The 22369-nt window shown below is 51.0% G+C and overlaps 1 protein-coding gene across 2 annotated transcripts in view; it reads right to left on the bottom strand.

The window, feature by feature from the left end:
- The window catches only part of LOC146808977 (sialic acid-binding Ig-like lectin 14), a 305142-nt gene that overhangs the window by 103872 nt on the left and 178901 nt on the right, over window positions 1-22369 (bottom strand). For both annotated transcript variants that reach the window (XM_085615775.1, XM_085615776.1), the window contains exon 4: window positions 20834-21139. In XM_085615775.1, coding sequence (XP_085471901.1) covers window positions 20834-21139 — 306 coding nt within the window. The remainder of the gene's footprint in view (window positions 1-20833; window positions 21140-22369) is intronic.

The following is a 22369-nucleotide window of genomic DNA, read 5'->3' as shown; positions in this document are numbered from 1 at the left end:
CCGAACTGCCAAGCCAGCACTTACCCGTCCATCATTTGTTTGTTGTAACGCTTTTCGCCCTAAGTGGGATGGGTATTCCTAGACGTGGGACCCGTGCTCACTACGCCACTGGAGTCAAGCTATCCTGGCTGATGACGGCTGATAGCCAGAAACCGGTCCTAGGAGGCTTGATTCCGGTCCAGGGAAGACATGGCTTGGCAGTTCGGGCTGGACTGTTCCCATGAGGCACAGGGTCAAGACTGATTTGCATATGGCCATGTCTGAACTGGGGTGGCGTAGTGGGCAAAAGAACGATGGATTTAACCCAGATCTCTTGACTGGGGGAGAATGTCTGCATTGTCAGCATTCCGTCCATCATTTGTTTGTTGTAACGCTTTTCGCCCTAAGTGGGATGGGTATTCCCAGACGTGGGACCCGTGCTCACTACGCCACTGGAGTCAAGCTATCCTGGCTGATGACGGCTGATAGCCAGAAACCGGTCCTAGGATGCTTGATTCCGGTCCAGGGAAGACATGGCTTGGCAGTTCGGGCTGGACTGTTCCCATGAGGCACAGGGTCAAGACTGATTTGCATATGGCCATGTCTGAACTGGGGTGGCGTAGTGGGCAAAAGAACGATGGATTTAACCCAGATCTCTTGACTGGGGGAGAATGTCTGCATTGTCAGCATTCCGTCCATCATTTGTTTGTTGTAACGCTTTTCGCCCTAAGTGGGATGGGTATTCCCAGACGTGGGACCCGTGCTCACTACGCCACTGGAGTCAAGCTATCCTGGCTGATGACGGCTGATAGCCAGAAACCGGTCCTAGGATGCTTGATTCCAGTCCAGGGAAGACATGGCTTGGCAGTTCGGGCTGGACTGTTCCCATGAGGCACAGGGTCAAGACTGATTTGCATATGGCCATGTCTGAACTGGGGTGGCGTAGTGGGCAAAAGAACGATGGATTTAACCCAGATCTCTTGACTGGGGGAGAATGTCTGCATTGTCAGCATTCCGTCCATCATTTGTTTGTTGTAACGCTTTTCGCCCTAAGTGGGATGGGTATTCCCAGACGTGGGACCCGTGCTCACTACGCCACTGGAGTCAAGCTATCCTGGCTGATGACGGCTGATAGCCAGAAACCGGTCCTAGGATGCTTGATTCCGGTCCAGGGAAGACATGGCTTGGCAGTTCGGGCTGGACTGTTCCCATGAGGCACAGGGTCAAGACTGATTTGCATATGGCCATGTCTGAACTGGGGTGGCGTAGTGGGCAAAAGAACGATGGATTTAACCCAGATCTCTTGACTGGGGGAGAATGTCTGCATTGTCAGCATTCCGTCCATCATTTGTTTGTTGTAACGCTTTTCGCCCTAAGTGGGATGGGTATTCCCAGACGTGGGACCCGTGCTCACTACGCCACTGGAGTCAAGCTATCCTGGCTGATGACGGCTGATAGCCAGAAACCGGTCCTAGGATGCTTGATTCCGGTCCAGGGAAGACATGGCTTGGCAGTTCGGGCTGGACTGTTCCCATGAGGCACAGGGTCAAGACTGATTTGCATATGGCCATGTCTGAACTGGGGTGGCGTAGTGGGCAAAAGAACGATGGATTTAACCCAGATCTCTTGACTGGGGGAGAATGTCTGCATTGTCAGCATTCCGTCCATCATTTGTTTGTTGTAACGCTTTTCGCCCTAAGTGGGATGGGTATTCCCAGACGTGGGACCCGTGCTCACTACGCCACTGGAGTCAAGCTATCCTGGCTGATGACGGCTGATAGCCAGAAACCGGTCCTAGGATGCTTGATTCCGGTCCAGGGAAGACATGGCTTGGCAGTTCGGGCTGGACTGTTCCCATGAGGCACAGGGTCAAGACTGATTTGCATATGGCCATGTCTGAACTGGGGTGGCGTAGTGGGCAAAAGAACGATGGATTTAACCCAGATCTCTTGACTGGGGGAGAATGTCTGCATTGTCAGCATTCCGTCCATCATTTGTTTGTTGTAACCCTTTATCAAATAAGGCCTCCAAACTGGCCCAACAAGGAATCACCCAGCCGTTGCAGCTGCAGCTGAGGAAAGCAGCAAGCACTGGAACCAACTGTGCCCCGGGAGCACGAACAAGGCAACAGCTCAGCCCTCACTCACCAGGCTCTTGGTAGACTCCTCCGGTCTTCCTCTTTGGCACCTGGGACCAGCATAGGGAGCCCGTGAGGCTCTGGTCCTCTTCAACACCGGTCTTGTTCTCCCACGTGAGATGCACGCGGGGTTGGCTCCCACCGGACTGTAAGCTCTGTGGCCCTCTCCGCTTATGCTCACGGAGGCGGGGTAGGCTCCTGCCCTCCTTCAGGCAAAACTCTGCCTGTCTTCCGGCTGGCACTTCCTCTTCCTGGCCCCGCCTACAACCAGGCAGAGTTCCGGGTCGTCGCTCGCAGTACGGCGGCCTTGTTCAGCACGCAAAGATGCGGGGTGGTCTCCCGTTCCTCTTCCTGGGCAAAACACGGGGGTCTCCCTGGCATACGGGAGCTCCGCCCGGCATATCACTCGCCATGGAGTGATGACTCCATTTGGAGGTGCACAAAACTGCGGGGTAGGCTCCCGCCTTACTCTTATGCCGTGCAGGGGAATCCCCACACTGGGATTCCCTCAGGACGCTCTGGCAGCCCAGTGCTGCAGAGCCCACACACTCCTCTCACGCTGGAGCTTTTTAGATGGGCAACGAAAAACAGCAGGCAGGCCAGCACGCTAGGGCTCCAAGGCCAGCAGACCTCTCAGCTGCCTAGCAGGGCAGCAAGTTAATCCCCAACGGCGGTTTCTCCTGGCAGTCTGCCGCCTGCAAGTAAGCACCAGAAAGCACACCTTACATGGGGTCACAGACCCAATACTTATATAGGGTTTGGGTTTTGTTCTACCCTGGCCAAGGGCTTGGGGAATCAGTATCAACGGGTTCTGGGGTATTGGAGCACTTTGTATACAGTGCTCCCACCCTCCTTTGTCAGGTTGGGCTCTGTCATCAGACACATCACAGGGGGGCGAAGCCAGCACTTACCCAGACAGGCACAGACCTATTCAGGGTCAGAGGACTACTCCTCCCACTACTGCAAATCCAGATCTCCTATTCAGCCTAGCGCTGACTAACCCTGCCCTCCCTGGAGCCACACACCTCACCAGCCCCTGTCACTCCAAAGCCAGACATGCAATACACATCAGGCAGCAGACACATAGCACACACAAATGCCAACTTCTCAAAGTGGCATTTCTAAATTAGTGAAAATAAATCTGCGCAGCATTTATTATTACTATTCCAAACATACCAAACTTGACCACGCTGCTCCTCTCATATCAGGAATTACCACTGAAACACTTATCAGGGAATACCCAATGCATTCCTATGAGAGTGCAGCCTCACGGCAGTGAGAATCCAAAATGGCTGTTTGTCACTACTAGGACATGTCACACACTTAAGGTACATGTCCTACCTTTTACCTACAATGCACCTTGCCCATAGGGCTAGCTAGGGCCTACCTTAGGGGTGACTGACATGCAGTAAAAGGGAGTTCACAGACGTGGCACACACTTTAGGTGCCACGTCACAGCGGAAGTAACACAGTGCGCACAGGCCCGGCAATGGCAGAGGCCTGGGACAGGTTTAAAAGGCTACTTTGGTGGGTGGTGCAATCAGCGCTGCAAGCCCACCAGTAGCATTTAATTTACTAGCCCTGGGTATCCGAGATACCACTTTACAAGGGACTGACAGGTACATTAAATACGCTAAACAGGTGTAGACCAATCTTGCTATGTTTACCACAGAGAGCACAAACACTTTACACTGGACAGCAGTGCTAAAGTGCCCAGAGCCATAAAACCACCAACACCAGGTCAGAAAAAAGACTAGGGGGGAAGGCAAAAAGTTCAGGGATGACCCTGCAAAAAGGGCCAAGTCCAACAAACATGTTTGGCAATACACCTGCAGGAACCGAGAAAGTGGGCACCTAGTCCAGCAAAATAGCTCAGTGAGTTAATGCACTTGCTGCCTCCATGTATATAGGTACTTGGCATACCCTGCCTCTACAATTGTGTTCATGGGTTGTCAATGTATGAAACAACTATCTCAAAGTACATGGAACCATACCCACAGGGACAGACTATGAGTTAGCTTCCTTAGACTCGGCTCGTTTAAGTTAAGTGGCGCGGCTGCCATTAAAGTGTAAGTGGAGCATGGGGCAATTAAAAAAAAGAATTTAATAAATAGTAAAAAAATAACATGCGGCCGCGTTTGGTGCAGCAAATAAAGCAAAAGCACGTTCACCACTATCAGAGTGGCATGTCATACTATGTAAAAAAATAATAATAATAAAGTGTTGCGAGAAAGCATGTCCTGCCTGCAACAGCAGGGATGTTAAAACCATTAAATGAAATAGTGCTCGGAGGCTGTACTTAAAGCCTCCAGAGTAACAAAACATGTACCAGGGGGTGTCGCCATGGTAGGTTACAAAATGAGACAAGGAGGTGCTAAGGCGGGACTACTAAGCCTTTTGACCAATGAACAGCCACAGTTTACAGTAGATAATGACAAAAGCCAATGAAAAATATGGGCGTAGAGTGGGTGGAGCTTCAAGTCCCTACCTCAATAGAGCATGCCTCTCAGAGAAGCGCATGCGCTGCCCAGGCTCGCCCTAAAAAGGAGCAAGCATTAGCAGAGGCAGTGATAGAAACAAGATTGACAGGCCGGGACATGAAACAGAAGCAGGCAAATGAAAGTGACAGGAACGCCAACCAATGGTAAGCAATGGGAGGGCTCTAAGCTCCTGTATGTCCTTTGTAAGCCACAATATGTCTTGCAACAGAGACCCTGCACAGTTTGTCAGGCGAAAACCAAATAACAAGATAAAAGGCTTTCTCCATGCATGCACGCACCCAGGATCTGGACCAACATCTACATATCCAGCAGGAATGCCCCAACCCCGTCCACAATTACATCATGATGTAGTAACCTTGCACAACTCTTGCTGGCAGTTTCCTTGCCCTTGACGCTGTACAGCCCTATACTACCTTTGGCTAGGTTTGCTCTATACAAACATTGTATATGTACAGACACAACCCAGGTTGCCTGCAGGTACATTAGGCAACTTAGCACAGTTCATGATAGCTTCTTTAAGCTAAACCCAGAGGGGTTTCCTAAACCACAGTTACTCCCTCACAGTATGTCCTCCCAGCATGAACGAATGTCCTAGAACGCATTAGGTTTGAAATAATTTCCCTTCACCCCTTTGTTGTGCATACTAGTCTTCAGCAAGGAACACGCCGCTTGGGAGGCAGGCAGTTATCTAACAATAATGCCCTCTGGAGCATTGGGATGCTATGAGCTCTATTGAAGGCAAAGCTGTAGGCTTGCTATCCTAATTGCCAATATTGTTCATCTATCACTTATTGTTTAATTACTTCATGTGTTCCACAAACGGTAAAATGTTCTAATAGCTTTATAAGCCCTCGCCAAGGAAGGTGGGATGATACAACAGCGCATAAAAACCTGGGGCAATATTCAGATTGATGTTTCTGTGCCTGAGCAGTGTCCTCGATGGCTGAACCATATGTGTGATGCCAGGATTCAAGTGTGAGGCAAGAGTAGTGCCAAACTCTGTAGCCTCTCAATGAAAGAGTGTTTGTACTTCTACAACACTCACTAGCGCCTCGATACCCAACAGATAGCCCCAATCCATGGTAGAGGAAAAGGCAGCAGCAAGAATGTCACCACAAGAGAGGGCCTCCCATGGAGGGAATGCAATGCATCCCTGGCAGCACTCACCCTGCCAGCTTCAGCGCCAGCCCAGCTACCGATACATTCAGAGCCACGAGGGGTGTGCCACCCTGCCTACGGCCTGTGGCATCTGGGCGCTACCTGCAGCATTAGCTTACCCAGTGCTGGGTCCACCCAAGAAGTTTACACTGAGAGCCAAAAGGGGTGTGCTGTGCCACCCGGCCTAAGGCCTGGGACATCTGGCACTACCTGCAGCATTAGCTTACTGTGAGTGGGTTGAAGGAGTGAGGTCCACAACAAAAGGGGTTTCAGAGGTTTTTACTTTGTACACAAGTCGGAATGGTGTTGCCAGGGTTTGATCTATGAATAATACGTCTTATCCACAGGTGTATCTTCTTCCTGATTGCCAGGGCGCTCTGGCGTTCTGTGGGGGATATCTTCAGGCTTTAGGCTCACCTCAAGAAAACAAAAGAACAAACGGAGCGTTTGGTGAGAAAGGGTTCCATCTTTCTACCGTCACTGAAGGGGATAGGGAATGATGAGGCACCCAGTGCGTTCCTACAGGGGAGGTTGTGCACATGAGAGGTGAGGGTGGTCGGGATGGTTCAGGGGCATGGGGAATTAGCTTGGCTTTTCACTGCCAACCTTCTCCCGCCTGCCAGCACACCCCACAAACCATGCACGCACCTGTGAGAGCCACGGTCCTCCTGGAGCGTGGCTGGGTGATGAGTGTGGACGTTGGCCTCCCGGCTCTCCTGACGCCTCTGGGATCTCTCGCTGGGCTGCCAATACCAGAACCGGAGCCTCTTCTCCCTTGGTTCTTGTCTTCTCCTCGCGGGCTCTGATTTCGGCGTTCTCGTTCCTCCAGCATCTTCCCCAGTCCATCATCTCCTCACACACCTCGTCTTCAATAGGACCAGGGCCGATGATGCGTGGACAGGGGGCGGGGTCTTCCGAGAGTCACTCCCACTTAAAGGGACCACTCGCAGAACTGGGAGACTCCCGGTCCCGTGAAATGAACCAGTCAGGGAAATCCTCTTTCTGCGAAGAAAGGAGAGGATTCCTGTTTTCATGAACACGCCACCATTCATCCATTGTTCCGGTATTACCACCGGCGAGGGGGGCCCGGTAACATACCCCACCACTAGACCTTTCCCGCTCTGGGAGAGGAAACATGCGGGAGAGGAAGTCGGCGCTACCATTTTCTGTCCCTTTTCGGTGTCGTACTGCAAAGACATAGGTGTAGTGTCGCGATATCATCCCTGACGTGACACGCGATGGCGTGCACGTCAGGGTACGTTGGTTGGAGTTTCCCCAATAAATACGACGTCACGCAGGCACGTAGGCAGAAGCGCCACGGCTGCGGGGACGACGACGAAACCACACCAGTGTCCCGTGTATTTATTGAACCCCACGTGTTGGGCCTACGCTGAGGGCTCACTAGCACAGGCCCCCCAGCAACACTACAATTTGGCGACGAGGGTGCGAGCCCGCCCCCGCTCCCGCTCTGCGCGTCCGGCTGGTGTGGCGGCCGTCAGCGCTCCTCGCTTGCGGTGCTCGTGCCCCGCCGGAGCGCGCTGCGGTCCCCGCGTTGCAGGTCCGTTAAGGACGTGCGCGGAAGCGCCGGAGCGCTCCGTCTTGGCTGGTTGTTCTCTGGCAGCGGCGCCTCAGCGCGTTTCAGCGACCTCACGTGCCCTGCCCCACTGACCTGGGGAGCGCGCAGCGCCTGTCGTGCCCTGCCTCTAAATAAAGGAAACAGGACAGCTGGGACACACAGCGTCACCCTGATCATCAGCAGCCTGGAAGGTAGGATCAAGTGCCCCTGAGCCTGCATGAGCCCTCAATCTCGTGGGACAAGGAGTTGGCTGGCCCACGCCCCCCCCTGCGGTCCTGGAGCACCCCCCCGGGGAATCTGCACTGCCCAAGAGAGAAGGTCTCGCCTAGCGCTAGAGCGCACGGGAGCAGGAGGTCTAGCCCAGTGCCAGCCACGCACGTGCCAGAAGGTCTCGCCCAGCGCTAGAACACACGTGAGAGGAAGGTCCAACCCCGCGCAAGCCGCGCACGTGCAGCATGGCGACAATCCCGCCAATAGAGCCCTTCTCTGTCGAGGGGTCCCCATCGACGGTAGCGGCCCGATGGAGAGACTGGGAGGACAGAGTGCGCATCTTCTTCGAGGCCACGAAGGTCCACAGAGATCAAAAGCGCGCAATGATAATTCACCTAGGTGGGAAAGAAATTCACAATATAGTGAAGACGCTCGCGGAAGCCACTCCCAAGACGCACACGACACTCATAGCAGCGCTCAACGAATACTTTGAGCCAATGGCAAACTGCGACTATGAACGCTTCAGATTTCGCCAGGCGCGCCAATCGCCGGAGGAGTCGCTTGACAAATTCTACGCTCGTCTAAAGAACTTAGCGGCCACCTGCGGGTTTCGGGACGAGACGGAGGAGATAAGAGGCCAGATAATACAAGGGTGTGCGTCCGCCAAGCTGAGGGATAGGATCTTGGAAGAATCCGGTAAGCCCCTAGTTGACATCCTGACGATCGGCCGAACGAAGGAGCTGTCCAAGGCGCGCGATGCGCACATGGAGGCGGCCCTGCAAGTGCCAGTAAAGACCGAGCCGGTCAACGCCGTGGCAGTCAAGCCCAAACAGAGGTGGCCACGACGAAGGCCAGGCCCGGCTGCTCAAGAACAACCAAAGTCCTGTGGGTACTGCGGTGGCTCGCCCCACACCCCGTCGGAGTGCCCAGCGCGAGGGACCAAGTGCAGAGGGTGTGGACGCTTCAACCACTTTGAGAAAGTGTGCCGATCGAAGGGTTTCCAAAAGCCCCGCCAAGCCGTTAACACGGTCGAAGAAGGAGGTCCGGGGGCCAGCGACATGGACGACGATGAAGAGGAAGAAAAAGTCATACACCGGGTGCACATGGTAGGCACGGCGGCCCGCCGGGCTAGGAGACTGCCGCAATGCAGCGTCCGAGTAGGGTCACAAGAAGTCACGACAGTGGTAGACACAGGAGCCAGCATCAATATCATGGCTGCCGCGATGCACAAATCCATGCGCCCACAGCCCACGCTCCAGCCCTCGACAATCACGGTGTTAGCCTATGGACAGGAGGAACCGTTAAAGGTACGAGGAAAATTCAGAACGGTGATATCCCACGGGACAAGGTCAATCACGTCGAATATCTACGTCACCGAAGACGGGCAAGGCATGCTCCTGGGCTGTTGGGCGGCCGAAGATCTGGGAGTGGTCACCTTCGCGTTTGGGGTACACCAAGAATCAGTACACCACACCCTGGAGGAGTTCGAGGAAATCTTTCAAGGGATAGGCAAGTTCCGGGGAAAAGAGGTCCATCTGCATATCGATCCCACTGTCCAGCCGATAGCCCTCCGACATCGCTGCATAGCATTCCACCTCAGGCCACTGTTGGAGGCGGAATTGAAGAAGCTAGAGGCAGCCGGGATCATTGAGAAAGTATCCGGACCGACCCCGTGGGTGTCGCCGATTGTCGTGGCGAAGAAACCCAAGCAGCCAGGCGCTGTCAGAATATGCGTGGACATGAGGCTCCCCAACGCGGCCATCAAAAGGGAGCGGCACATCACCCCGACCATCGATGACATCGTCGGGGAGATGGCCGGCGCCAAGTGGTTCTCAAAGCTGGACTTACGCTCGGGATATCACCAATTAGTTCTGGACGAAGCATCCCGGAACATAACCACGTTCTCCACCCATGTAGGTCTGAGGCGGTACACGAGGCTGAGCTTCGGGGTGTCGAGCGCTGCGGAGGTGTTCCAGAACGTAATACAAGAACTGATCGCAGGAATCCCCGGAGCGATCAACGTCAGCGATGACATCATAGTCCATGCCACGACCGTAGCGGAACACAACGAGAGACTGGTGCAGGTACTACGACGCATACGAGACGCAGCCCTCACACTACATCGGGAGAAGTGCGAATTCCTGTGCCGGAAGATCCAGTTCTTCGGCTACATTTTCTCAGCTGATGGCGTCAACCCGGATCCGGACAAGGTTAAGGATATCAAGGAGGCAGCCGCGCCTGCAAATGTCACGGAGGTGAGGAGTTTTCTAGGAATGGTGAACTACTGTGGCAGGTTCATCAAGGATCTAGCGAACCTCACGGCGCCACTGAGAGAACTCACAAAGGAGTCAACCCCCTGGACATGGAACAGTGACCAGAATCGGGCATTTGAGGAAGTCAAACAAGCACTCTCAGAAGCCACGACGCTGGCCTTCTTCGACCCGGCCAAGCTGACACAGATCGCTGTCGATGCCGGTCCCGTCGGGCTGGGCGCGGTCCTGCTGCAACGAAAGACAAATGCCGAGGAGTGGGCCCCGGTGGCCTTTGCCAGCCGGTCACTCACTGAGACGGAGCAGAGATACTCCCAAATAGAAAAGGAGGCGATCGCCATTCATTGGGGGTGTCGTCACTTCCACCTGTATGTCTACGGCAAACCCTTTGTTGTGACCACAGACCATAAGCCATTGGTATCCCTGTTTGCGGGCACCTCCACGAAGCCGCCGCCAAGGATCGAGAAATGGATGTTGCAACTGCAGGACTACAACTGCAAGATTGAGTATCAGCCGGGTGCGCGAAACCCGGCGGACTACCTATCTCGCCACCCTCGCACAGCAACTCCAAAAGAAATAAAGGAGGCGGCAGAAACAGAGGAGTATGTCCGGTGCGTCTCGGCGCGGTCATGCCCCCGGCCAGTGTCCATGGCTAGCCTGTCTCAGGCCACCAGTGAAGATGAGTGCCTACAAAGAGCAAGAGTGGCGGTCCGAGACAACAACTGGACCCGCGCCAGAGAGGAGTGGAAGAACCTGACGCCTCAGGCGAAGCAAATAATGGAGAGCCTGTACCATGTAAGGACAGAACTGACGGAAGACGACACAGGATGTTTGCTGAGAGGCCACCGGCTGGTCATACCGACGTCTCTCACCCAGAGAGTGGTGGATCTGGCCCACATCGGTCACCAGGGCATGGTCAAGACCAAGTCAAGGCTCCGAACCAAAGTATGGTTCCCTCTCATGGACGAAATTGTGGAGGCCACCGTTCGAGAATGCCAGGCGTGTCAGCTAGCCGGTGAAATGCCCCGGCCAGCCCCCGTGGTGATGGAGCCTCGCCCGAGGAGGCCCTGGTCGAAGATCAGCGTCGATTTTGGCAGCCTGCCAGACGGACGGCACACCTTGGTGGCCATAGATGATCACTCCAAGTATCCGGAGGTGAAAATACTGACTGTTCTGAGTGCTCAGGAAGTAATCCCGAAGCTCGAGAAAATCATGGCAACCCATGGTATCGTCAAGGAGATCAGAACCGACAATGGGTCACCTTTTCAGAGCCAAGACTTCGCGGCGTACCTACAGGCTCTCGGAGTTCACCACCGGCGAATCACCCCCCGATGGCCTCAAGCGAACGGAGAAGCTGAACGCTTCATGAGGACACTCAATAAAGTGATACGGATTGCCCACGAAAAGAGCCAGTCTGTGGAACTTGCCATCTTCACATTTCTCCGCAGCTATCGCCAAACGCCTCACTCAATTACGGGAGTAGCCCCCGCGCACCTGCTAATGGGGCGGATTGTCACCGACTCCATACCGCATCACCCAGAATGGAAGCCCGAAACTCCCAATGACAGTGCCATTGATGCTCGTCGACGTGGAGCGTTTGCTCAAGCCGACGCCCGCCGGAGGGCGGTGTCCTCGCCAATAGCCCCAGGTGACAATGTATTGATCCGCAATCGGATGCCCGGGGGCAAGTTTCGTTTGAACTTTGAACCTCAGCCCTGGACTGTGGAGAAAGTCAGAGGCACGTGCGTGACAGCCCGGAAAGGTGCTGAAAAGATAACGAGGAATGTCTCGTACTTCAAGAAAGTTCCAGTGCCCTCCGGAGTGGATGAACGACGCCAGGACAGGGCCATGAGGGACATGCCGCGAGAAGAGAGACTCTTAGAACCTGAGGGCCAGGCGTGTGGAGGAGCAGAGTCCACAGGTCAAGGACGTGACACTACGCTGCACTAGTCAGAGACCTTGCCACCCGAAGCAGCTGGCGTGCCCGAGACTGGAGAGAATGGCGCCGATGGTGACTCCGGGAGTGGAGGTCAGGACGTTGCGGTGGACCGTGGCGGAGTGCGCTATGACCTGAGGCCGCACCCTGCGCCCTCCTGCCGGTTAAGAGACTACGTCAAGTAAGACTGTTTAAGTTTTTGTTGTTGCAATTTTAGGCTGCAGATGCTGAGGGCCGTAGTGAGGGACACTGAGAGACCCGTTGTCCATACCTTAGGGTGCAGTCACGAATCTGGGGTTGTACTGCATTTTTGTTTTGTGTGTTGGGGAGGAATGTAGTGTCGCGATATCATCCCTGACGTGACACGCGATGGCGTGCACGTCAGGGTACGTTGGTTGGAGTTTCCCCAATAAATGCGACGTCACGCAGGCACGTAGGCAGAAGCGCCACGGCTGCGGGGACGACGACGAAACCACACCAGTGTCCCGTGTATTTATTGAACCCCACGTGTTGGGCCTACCCTGAGGGCTCACTAGCACAGGCCCCCCAGCAACACTACACATAGGGCTGCAGGGAAAAGAACCACCTGAGGACGCGAGGGCTATTATCCATGTTCCGGCTCATCCATAGGAGAGGGGCATGATCAGTGTACAATATAAAACGATTCCTCTCCAAGTAATAACGCAGTTTATCAACCGCCCATTTTATGGTGAGACACTCCTTCTCTATAGTGGGATACCTCTTCTCCCGGGGGAATAACTTCCTGCTAATGAACAGAATTGGATGTTCTGTGCCCTGCGGAGAAAGTTGGGAGAGGACCGTTCCCACCCCACTGTCAGAAGCATCCGTATGAAGGATAAAGGGTCTGGAGAAATCAGGCGAGGATAGGATCGGACTGCTTGTGATTGCTTTTTTAAGTTGGAGGAAGGCCTCTTTGACTGTGTCCGTAGGGTGTAAGAGGTCAGCTGATTTGGCTTCCTTCTTTAAGAGATCAGTGTGGGGACCCGCTATGTTTGAGTATTGGGGAATGAATCTCCTGTAGTATCCCAATAACCCTAGAAAGGCCCTGACTTCCCGTTTGGTGGAAGGGAAAGGGGTGTCCATGATTGGTTTCCCTTTCTCGGCCTGGGTTCTATCACCCCATTTCCTAGGTCATAGCCCAGGTATTTAACTTTATTGAAGGCTACCTTTGATTTCTTTATGTTAATGTATAAACCCGCTTTGGATAAGGCCTGGAGTATTCTTTGGCAGTGGACCAAATGTTCCTCCCATGTAGGGCTAAAGGTGACAATATCATCGAGGTAGGCTGTCAAAAATCTTTGGTGTTCACGGAGCACGTTGTTCATTAACCGTTGAAAGGTGGCAGGTGCTCCGTGAAGACCGAATGGGAGGACTGTAAACTCATATAGCCCATCTGGAGTGATAAAAGCGGTCTTTGCTTGGTCTTGTTTCCTCAGGGGAACCTGCCAGTATCCTTTTGTCAGGTCAAGGGTTCATCTATCCTCGGTAAAGGATATGAGTCGAATTTAGAGATGGCGTTTACCGCCCTGAAGTCTATGCAGAACCGAATGGTACCATCAGGTTTTGGTACCAAGACGATGGGGGAGGCCCACTCGCTCCTAGAGGGACGGAAGACACCCATCTCTAACATGGCCTGGACCTCGTTTTGTACGGCGGTTCTCCTGGCAGCCGGAATACAGTAGGGTCGTTGTATGATGACCTTGCCAGGGATCGTATCGATAGTATGCTCAAGCAGGGTTGTTTTTCCTGGCTAGTCTGAGAACATAGGAGAGAATGGTTGAAGCAACTGGCTTAAGGACTGCCATTGTTGGGGGAATAGGGACCGGTTCACTACCAGTTGAGACAGGGTACATGGGGCCTCTTCCTGTTTTGTTGTTACCAAATGGGCTGCTTTAGGAAGGGGGCCCAACCATTTCTTTAGGATGTTGATGTGATAGGATTGTGTTCTAGAGGGCTTTATCTGTACTTTGAAGATCATTTTCCCTACTGTCCCAACCACCTTATAGGGGCCCATCCATTCTGCTTTTTGTTTACTCCTGTAAGATGGGAGTAAGACCAACACCCAGTCGTTAATGGCAAGTTTTCCACATTTCTTTCCTTTATCATAATGGTACCGCTGCCTACCTTGTTTTTCAAGTTTGGAATATGCGAGGTCACAGAGCTTTCCTATTCTAGATCTAAGGCTGTGTGTGTATTCTAAGAAACCCCGGGTTTTGTATTCTTCCTCTTTCTCCCATGCCTCCTTCGTCATTTCCAGGAACGACCTGGGTTGCCTCCCGTACAGCAGTTCAAAGTAGGAGAACCCCAGACTGCTCTGAACTTGACTGCGAATGACATACGGGGCAAGAGAAGGAAGCTGATCCCAGTCTTTCCCTTTGCTTGGTAGCATCTTTTTCAGAGTGAGTTTTAGGGTCCAGTTATATCTCTCCACGAGCCCGTCGGTTTGGGGATGATATACCGAAGTCCGGATATGCCCAATGTTCAGGGTTCGGCACACCTCCCTCATCAGGCGGGAGATAAACGGGGTCCCCTGATCGGTCAAGATCTCCCTGGGAAAACCCACTCCGGAGAAGAGTTCAATGAGCTTCTCTGTGATATTTGTAGTTGTTGGGGCTCTTATAGGAAATGCCTCGAAATAGCGAGTGCAGTGGTCCACTATAACCAGGGCATACAAGTGTCCTTTCTTGGTTTTTGGTAGGGGACCTATTAACTCCATCCCGACTCTTTCGAATGGATGGCTGACTATCGGTAGTGGTTGAAGGGAAACTGGGGGAGGCCGGTATGGGTTCCTCTTCTAACCTTGCACGCTCTGCAGTCGGTGTTTAGGGACCCATACACCCCAGGCCAGTAGAAATGCTCTGTTCTATGTTGTTTTCTCTACCCCCGTGTGTCCTGCAGTGAGGTGCGTGTGTACAAAAAAGAGAATCAGGCCCCTAAAAGCCAGAGACACCAGTAACAGGGGGAGGCATCTTTCTTTTCCTCTCGATATAAAAGGCCTTTGTCTATAAAGAACACGGGATATATCAGGGGTATAGCGGGATCTGGGTGGCTTGCCAAGCATTACATAAGGTGGTATCATTGACCTAAGTGTATTTAAAGTTCTTGTCTAAGAGCCATGGTTCTGGTGTGAGGAGGGCCTTTGGTGGAGTCCTGCAGACAATAGCCTCCCCTTCCTCAACATTTGGGGTCTGTAAAGTGGCAAAGAATAGTTCTAGGAACCCAGGGTTATCAGTCCCAATTATAAGGTCTTCTGGTATGTCACCCAACATCCCTACCCGTGCTCTATAATGGGGTCCTTGCTGGGTTTTGAGGGTTACTACCGCTAGGGGGTATGGTTTAATGCCCCCGTGTACACACCGTATGTGTACTAGCGTGTCTATTTCAACCTGCTCTTTTTTAATCAGATGTTCCTGGACCACCGATTGTCTGTCAGCCCTTTGGGTGGTCCCTCCTCATCATTATTTATTTTGTCCCACTTTTGCCTCAAACCCTGTTATAATTTTTCCTTTTTGGGAACCACCAGACTTTTTAGTGTTGATGCAGTGTCAGGGAGCCATTTTCCCTACCCCTGGAACTTCTGTCTGAGGGCCTGAGACACAAAATGGAGGCCACCTGTGACATCATCAGGACCCACTGGAGATTTCTAGAACCTTCTGCAACATTCTGGAACCCTGTGACAGTTGGGAGGCAGTTTGGAATGTTGGGAGGCCATCTAAGTGTGGCAGTTGGCAGTTGGCACTTGACTGGAGAAGACAGAGATTCAGAAGGAGGAAGGAGTGAGGCAGCAGGAGTGGAAACCAGTGCTTGGAGTGGGGTCCAGAAACCCACCCTTGATGCTAGTCCCTACTGACCAAGCCCAGCCCAGAGCCCTGTGTGGGACCAAATCCAGAAAAACCATCTAAAGGACCTGAACACTTGGAACAGGCCATACAAAGGAAGAACAGCAAGATCCTGACCGGTACAGCAGTGTTCTCCTGGAGTCCTGACGTCGAGAAGCCTGGAGACCTGGAGCCCGAGGTGAAGAAGCGGCGCTGACTGAAAGCAGACGTCGTACCCGGAGCCGCCAGAGGTCGATAGAGGGCGCCGACGGAGGTCGTGGAGTCACCGGAGGTCAAGTAGGAAGTCACCTGAGATCGAGTTGAGGCGTCGACGGGGGAGTGAAGTCCGCCCTCCGGAGTCGCCGGAAACCAAGGTGAAGTGCGCAGGAGGTCGGGAGTGGAGATCGCACACCGGAGTCGCCTGAGGTCGAGGTGAAGCGTGCAGGAGGTCGGGAGTGGAGATCGCACTCCGGAGTCGCCTGAGGTCGAGGTGAAGCGCGCAGGAGGTCGGGAGTGGAGATCGCACTTCGGAGTCGCCGGAACCCGAGGTGGAGCCGACGGAGGTCGGGAGTGGAGGTCGCACTCCGGAGACACCCGGAAGCGGGGAGACCATGACCCTGTGACACCGGAACACGACATCGAGCCAAGGCCGCTCAGCGACATCGATCCGGAGCCGCCTCACGGCACCGACCCGGCGTCAGGTAAAGCAGATCGACGCGACATCGAACCGAGGCCGCCCAGCGACATCGAACCGGAACCGCCAGACGGCATCGACACGGCGTTGAGTGGAACAGATCGACGCGACATTGAACCGGAGCCGTCCAGCGACGCCGACCCGGCGCCGAGCGGAGCCGATCATCGTGAAAAGGGCAGTAAGTGGTAGAAAGGGCATTTGAGGCCCTGTGGAGCCCTAAAAGACCATTCTAGGGGCTAGAGGGGTGTTAGAACCAGCCTGGGAGTGCCAGGGGTGAACTGAGACTGGTGTAGTGACCTCTGTGAGGGGTTGTGTATTGTGGGGAGCCAGATCCATAGGTTACCCTGATTCTACCTCAGTGCAGGCCCAGCCTTGACCAATCTAGGTGGGACACCCCCCATGTCATCCAAATGACCACAAGCTGTACTTGGGCATAGTAAAACCAGACTACCTCATAAATGTGATCTGATTTGCAATTGTTAGTGATTGCTTATATTATTTATTGAAGGCGTTTTATTTATGGTCTGACTGTATTTATTCCTGCATAGTATTTATTGTCTGACAGTATTTTATTGCCCTCTGTATTTATTGCACCTATATTTATTCCGTGTTGATTTATGACCTGATCCTATTTATTGAAACCCCACTGTGGTATTATTTATTTGACCTGCTCTTTTGGGGAAAATCTTATTGTATTGTATTGTATTTATTTTCATGCAACCTGCAACTAAGAGAAAAAGATAAAGACAAACTACTTTCTTTCATAATTTTTACGGTGTAGTGTCGTTTTTGGAACGGATGAACGCATGGTTATTGTGAGGGTGTGACGTACGCTTCACACGGTGCCTGACCCCCAACCGCTCGAGCCAAGCTACCGTTGTGCTTGGAAACCTGGTGACTGCTGACCCGGTTGCCCGGTTTCCAACAGCTGGGTTTTGAGGGTTACTACCGCTAGGGGGTATGGTTTGATGCCCCCGTGTACACACCGTATGTGTACTAGCGTGTCTATTTCAACCTGCTCTTTTTTAATCAGATGTTCCTGGACCACCGATTGTCTGCAAGCCGAGTCCAACAATGCCTTGACCCATCGTCCGTTTAGCTGCACACTTACATTGAAGGCAGTCCCCAGTTCAGCAATGTAGAAGACCGTCCTAGGGGCATAGCCGACGTCCATGGGTTCGTCTTGGGGCTTCTTTTGGGGACACAACCCAGCGATGTGTTCCGATTCCCCACAAAGCACTGGGGTCTTCTGTGTATTGGTACATCAGGTTTATTGGGCCGGGGGCGCTGGGGTTCAGAGAAAGGTTTAGGGGGTGTATTTTTGTCATGTTTTCCAGGGTTAGGACGACCGGGTCTCTCTAACTCCCACAGTGGAGCACGGGGTTGCGCGCGGGAGAACGTTGTGGCCATCTCCATGGCTTGTTCTGTGGTGAGGTGAGTATGTTGTCTCAACCATCTCTGGGTGCTGTAGGGAAGAGCCTCCAAAATCTGCTCCAGGTAGATTAGATCAGATCCATTATCTCATCTTTGCTCTTCTCGGTAGACCTTAGCCACTTATCGGCAGCGGCTTTCAGACGGAAGAAAAGGGATTTGGGGTTCTCTCCATGTGCTCCCTTTTCTTTGCGGAAGCGAACAAGGGAAGGCTTCTGCGTCTAGTCCAGGATGGTCCAATATGATTGACTTAATGTCTGCATAAGCCGTATTACCACGGGTGTTTGTGACCTGGTACGCCGCCTGCGCCTCACCTGTGATGAGAGGTGCCAGAAAAAAGGGCAATTTTTCCAAGGGCCACCCGCAGGCTTTGGCGGCCCTCTCGAAGTTCAGAAGGAAGGCATCTGGGTCTTCTCCCGCTACATACTTATGTAAAGAGACCCTCGGGGTCCCTGAAGTGCTGCTTCTCCCCTTCCGTATCCTAGAGGATAACTGTTCCTCTGATACCTTGTGAAGTCCTTCAAGCTGGGCTGTTATGCTGGATATCTGCTGCTGCACCGCCCATTCCAGCTTCTCCTGACCCTTTACAATATGCTGTATCAATGTATCTATTATATAATTTCGAAACACTGCCTTCTTCAGAACTAATCAGCACGGCATCAAACATAACACATGTTCAAATTACATCAAAGGTAATTTCATTGGAGGACTACAGGAACATGGCCAGAAACAAAGGACTGTCAAAGTTCTTGGTCATAATATCAATGTCACTGGCTGCCATGTCAGCTTTTATTTTTTCTTGTTTTAAATCATATAGTGCGTGTAACTGAAACTCAACATTTTAAACATGAACTCTGGTCACCACACCGAACACTACGCCACAGTTCTATGGAGTCCATCAGGAACCAAAAGGGTCCAGTCATCGCTAACTCACAATAGACACTATTTCTTCCTCCTAGTTAGATAAAAATATATTAAAATGCACAGATATATTTACATTAAAACTTCTCTACAAGTCATTTTGGAGCTCTAACCAGATGTCCAGATTGTGTCCTTTGATGCTGAAAAGAGAAGCGTCCATGACTGGCATTGGTGATGTAGGGACAGATGCAGTTGTGGGGCTCTCTACAGTTTCCAATGAAATAGTCTTATCTCTGACATCTGGAACTGACGAATGATGAGGCAGAACCCAGAGTGCAAAGAATCTTGCTAAATGGACTTTTCAGGACAGTGAGCAGTCACCGTGTGTTAGCATCAAATGGAACATCAGATTTGCATTTTCTCTGTTGTCACAACATTAGGCGAGCTTTTCTGATGCTTCACATTGGGATAATAAAGTCTCAGAATTCTCGACTGTTGAATGGTGTGCCATTGTTAGACTTCAGAATTGAGGGAACACCCCATGTTTCAAAAATACCATCTAACCTCTCGATGACTATTTTTTGAGTGATTGATGAGAGATCTACTAATGGAAAACAGGAGTATTCATCGATAACCACCATCAGGTGATGTCCATTATCAAGGGGACCAAAGAAATCAACAGCAATTCTCTCCTATACACGTTTTTCTAAATTCGACCTGGTCAAGGTATGTGGTGTGGTTTTGGGAGATAAGCAATTACAGAAATGACAGGCCTTCAACTCTCTTAACTCTCTCACAAAGATGAGGAAACCAAACTCAGTCTACAAGAGCTCGTTTAGCGGCAACAATTCCACAATGTCCTTCATGGGCCACTTTAGTGTCTTGTTGCCGCAGACTCTCCGGTATAATAATGCTCAAACCTCATAAGACAATACCTTCTTGAGTAATGGACAGTTTATCTTTTACATTTTTGATCTTTTGATATTCGCTGTCACATGTGAGAGGTCGAGTGTGCTGTTTCAAGGATTAATGTGCAATAATGTCCTTTAGTATCAACAGGTCACTATCTTTGCTCATTGCAGCAATGATTGGTTCCAATGAAATAGCGGCAGATGTACTGGACTTTACGATAAAGTTAATGTAGACTTCAGCCACTTTGAAAGTGGTACCATGACACCGTAGTGGCACTCGTGAAAAGTAGTCAGCAGCGTTTTGATCTTTCCCTGGTCGCTGCACGACAGTGTAGTCATATTCCTGTAGCCACAAGCCCCAACGTTCAATTCTAGGAGGGATCTTGGCTTTTGAGTTTCCAGAGATGGGAAGCAATTGTGGATGATCAGTTACAAGAGTGAAAGGTTTTCCATATACGAACATGGTTCGGTCTAACATGACTGTCACCTGTCTAAATTGTTTTTGTTTCTTCCAAATCCCAAAGTAGGATTTTGTTTTTGAAGACACAAAAATGAATGGCCCCACACAATGGGAGTTTTGTTCCATATGTTGGAGTTATTCAAACATGTTTACCTTTACTGTCCCTTACCACCAGGTTTTTCACAGCAGTAAGTGATAGAAAAAACAGGCCGTTCAACCATCCACTCTAAATCATGTGGGTAATTGCATGGCCCAACCTCACTCTGTCAAGTTGTCAGAGGAGTATGTCAGTGATGCAGCCTACTCTGTTCTACATTGTTGACATACTTCTTTGACAGCTTGATGGAGTAAAGGCCATCAAAAGTGGATGTCAAGGACAGAGTAGTTTCCATCACTGACATACTTATTATTTGCCCGACTGTAAATCTGGTAGGTGGACCTTCAGTTTGGAGGAGAAGGTAATCCGTCACTGTTGCAATGTAGTACTCTCTCTCCAAACTCTAACTCAGCCCCATAGATTGGATGTTTGAATTTCCCAATTATACCTTAAATTCACAGGCAGCTGCCAGACAGATCACACCTTCATATGGAACAACAAAGAGTAATTTACTTTACACATCACTTTATCTACGTTTTTTTAGAAGCTGATCTTGGAGATGGGATTTACCATCACCTGAATCACTAGAAGACATTTTCCAAGATGCTCTGGGGTTCTGCAAATACAAATGTACCTTTTTCTCTATCTGTTTTCAAAATCAGAGGGGTAGGTTTAAAATAGAATGGATTTGGAAACAGCAAGCACAACTTATGTGGATGGACTTTTCCCTCTAATCTCAAATTTCAATTGACAATAAAATGATCTGCACTTACGCTGTATATTAAGGAGAATCGCTTTGCTTGTAGAAACACCCGCCATGTGATAAAACACCTCACAAGTTAGCCATGACTTGTTGTGTCTTCTTGAGGGCATGAATGTTATTGTCGATGTGTGGACTCGAGTTCCATCTGTCTGTTTGATTGATGCAGTAGTCTGAGAATGTTCAGTGTCCAACGCCTCCTTCCAGGTGATGAGAGGTGGTAACCTTGAGCATCTCCCGGGTGCTGTACAGGTGATGCGGGTAGTGGTGCCTTCAGCCAGAACCGCTGGGAGAACAATCTCTGGCTTCTCTGTAAGATCTGCCCAGGAGAGAAGAGAAATAAGCTACATACAATGGTTTTCGATACCGGTGTTGATATCTAGAGACTTCTTATGAGCTTGGGCCGGGCCCACCAGAATTATGCAGCAGGAGAGGGCCAAATTATGTGGGAGGGTTGACTAAATTATGTGTGAAGTAAAGGCTAATAATGCATCATAATTCGGCACATTAACTAATAGTATATAAACTAAAGCAGCAGAATGGTGATCAGTTACCTTGGTAAAGTGCTGGCCAATGTGCAGCAACACGTGTCACCGTGTTTTAGTAACATTTGCACCGTATTAGCTAGAAACATTTTTTTTGTTAACATTTGCAGATTATGCAGTAGATCATGGATTATGTGGCACCTGCAGCAGATCCAGAATTATGTGGAAAAATGCCACGGGCACAATATCACATAATACTGTCGTACGGTTCCTACCAATTAAGTAAGACTGTGCGTTTGGGCAACATAAGCTTCAAAACTATGGAGAATAAGTCCACTCATATCATCAGAATATGTTGACCTAGTTCCTGGCTAGCTCGCAGTGTGCCATCTAGACCCCTAAAACTCACAGGGTACCTGATGGTGTCTGCAACCTCAGAGCATGACAACCCTAAATCCCTTAAAGAAACCGTGGAAATAGATCCACCCTCCGTTTTTTCCTCAGGCATGCCCAAAGAAAGACACAAGAAATACACAAATTGGCAGTTCAAACATTTATTGATGCAATTGGAATCTTCTGTTAAATATGAGTGCTGCAATGATTGGTAGAAGGAAACAAAGCATAGTAGCCAGCATTACAAGAATGGGGAAAAGATGAATAATTCAACCATTATGATTATATGAATACATATAATTGTACTCCAACCTAGCTCTACCTATCCTAGACAGCATCGGGTCTGCCAGACACCTAGGAGTGGTCTAACTCCCCATTCACCTGTGTGCATGTTTCACCTGGAAGCCAGTCTGGTGTAGAGCAGGCCGTCGTCCCTCCAAGGATAGTGATGAGATTCAGTTTGGATAGAATTCAGGCTAGGGGCGACCATGACAATCCACAGAAATACTCCTCTGCCCAACGGCTTGGGACAGTTTATATAATAAAAACTAGACCCAACTGCATTGTGCCTGAGTTCAGATGCATGTGTCATTTTTGATTCTAGCAATTCAGAGCAGTCTCTGAACAGACAAGAACATGCAAGGGCAGTTGGCGCAGTGTACTTGGTCCTT

This window comes from Triturus cristatus, chromosome 7 (genome assembly GCF_964204655.1).
Source record: "Triturus cristatus chromosome 7, aTriCri1.1, whole genome shotgun sequence".
Taxonomy (NCBI): Eukaryota; Metazoa; Chordata; class Amphibia; order Caudata; family Salamandridae; genus Triturus; species Triturus cristatus.
The sequence above is the reverse complement of the archived record's forward strand: the minus strand, read 5'-3'. Positions and strand labels throughout refer to the sequence as shown.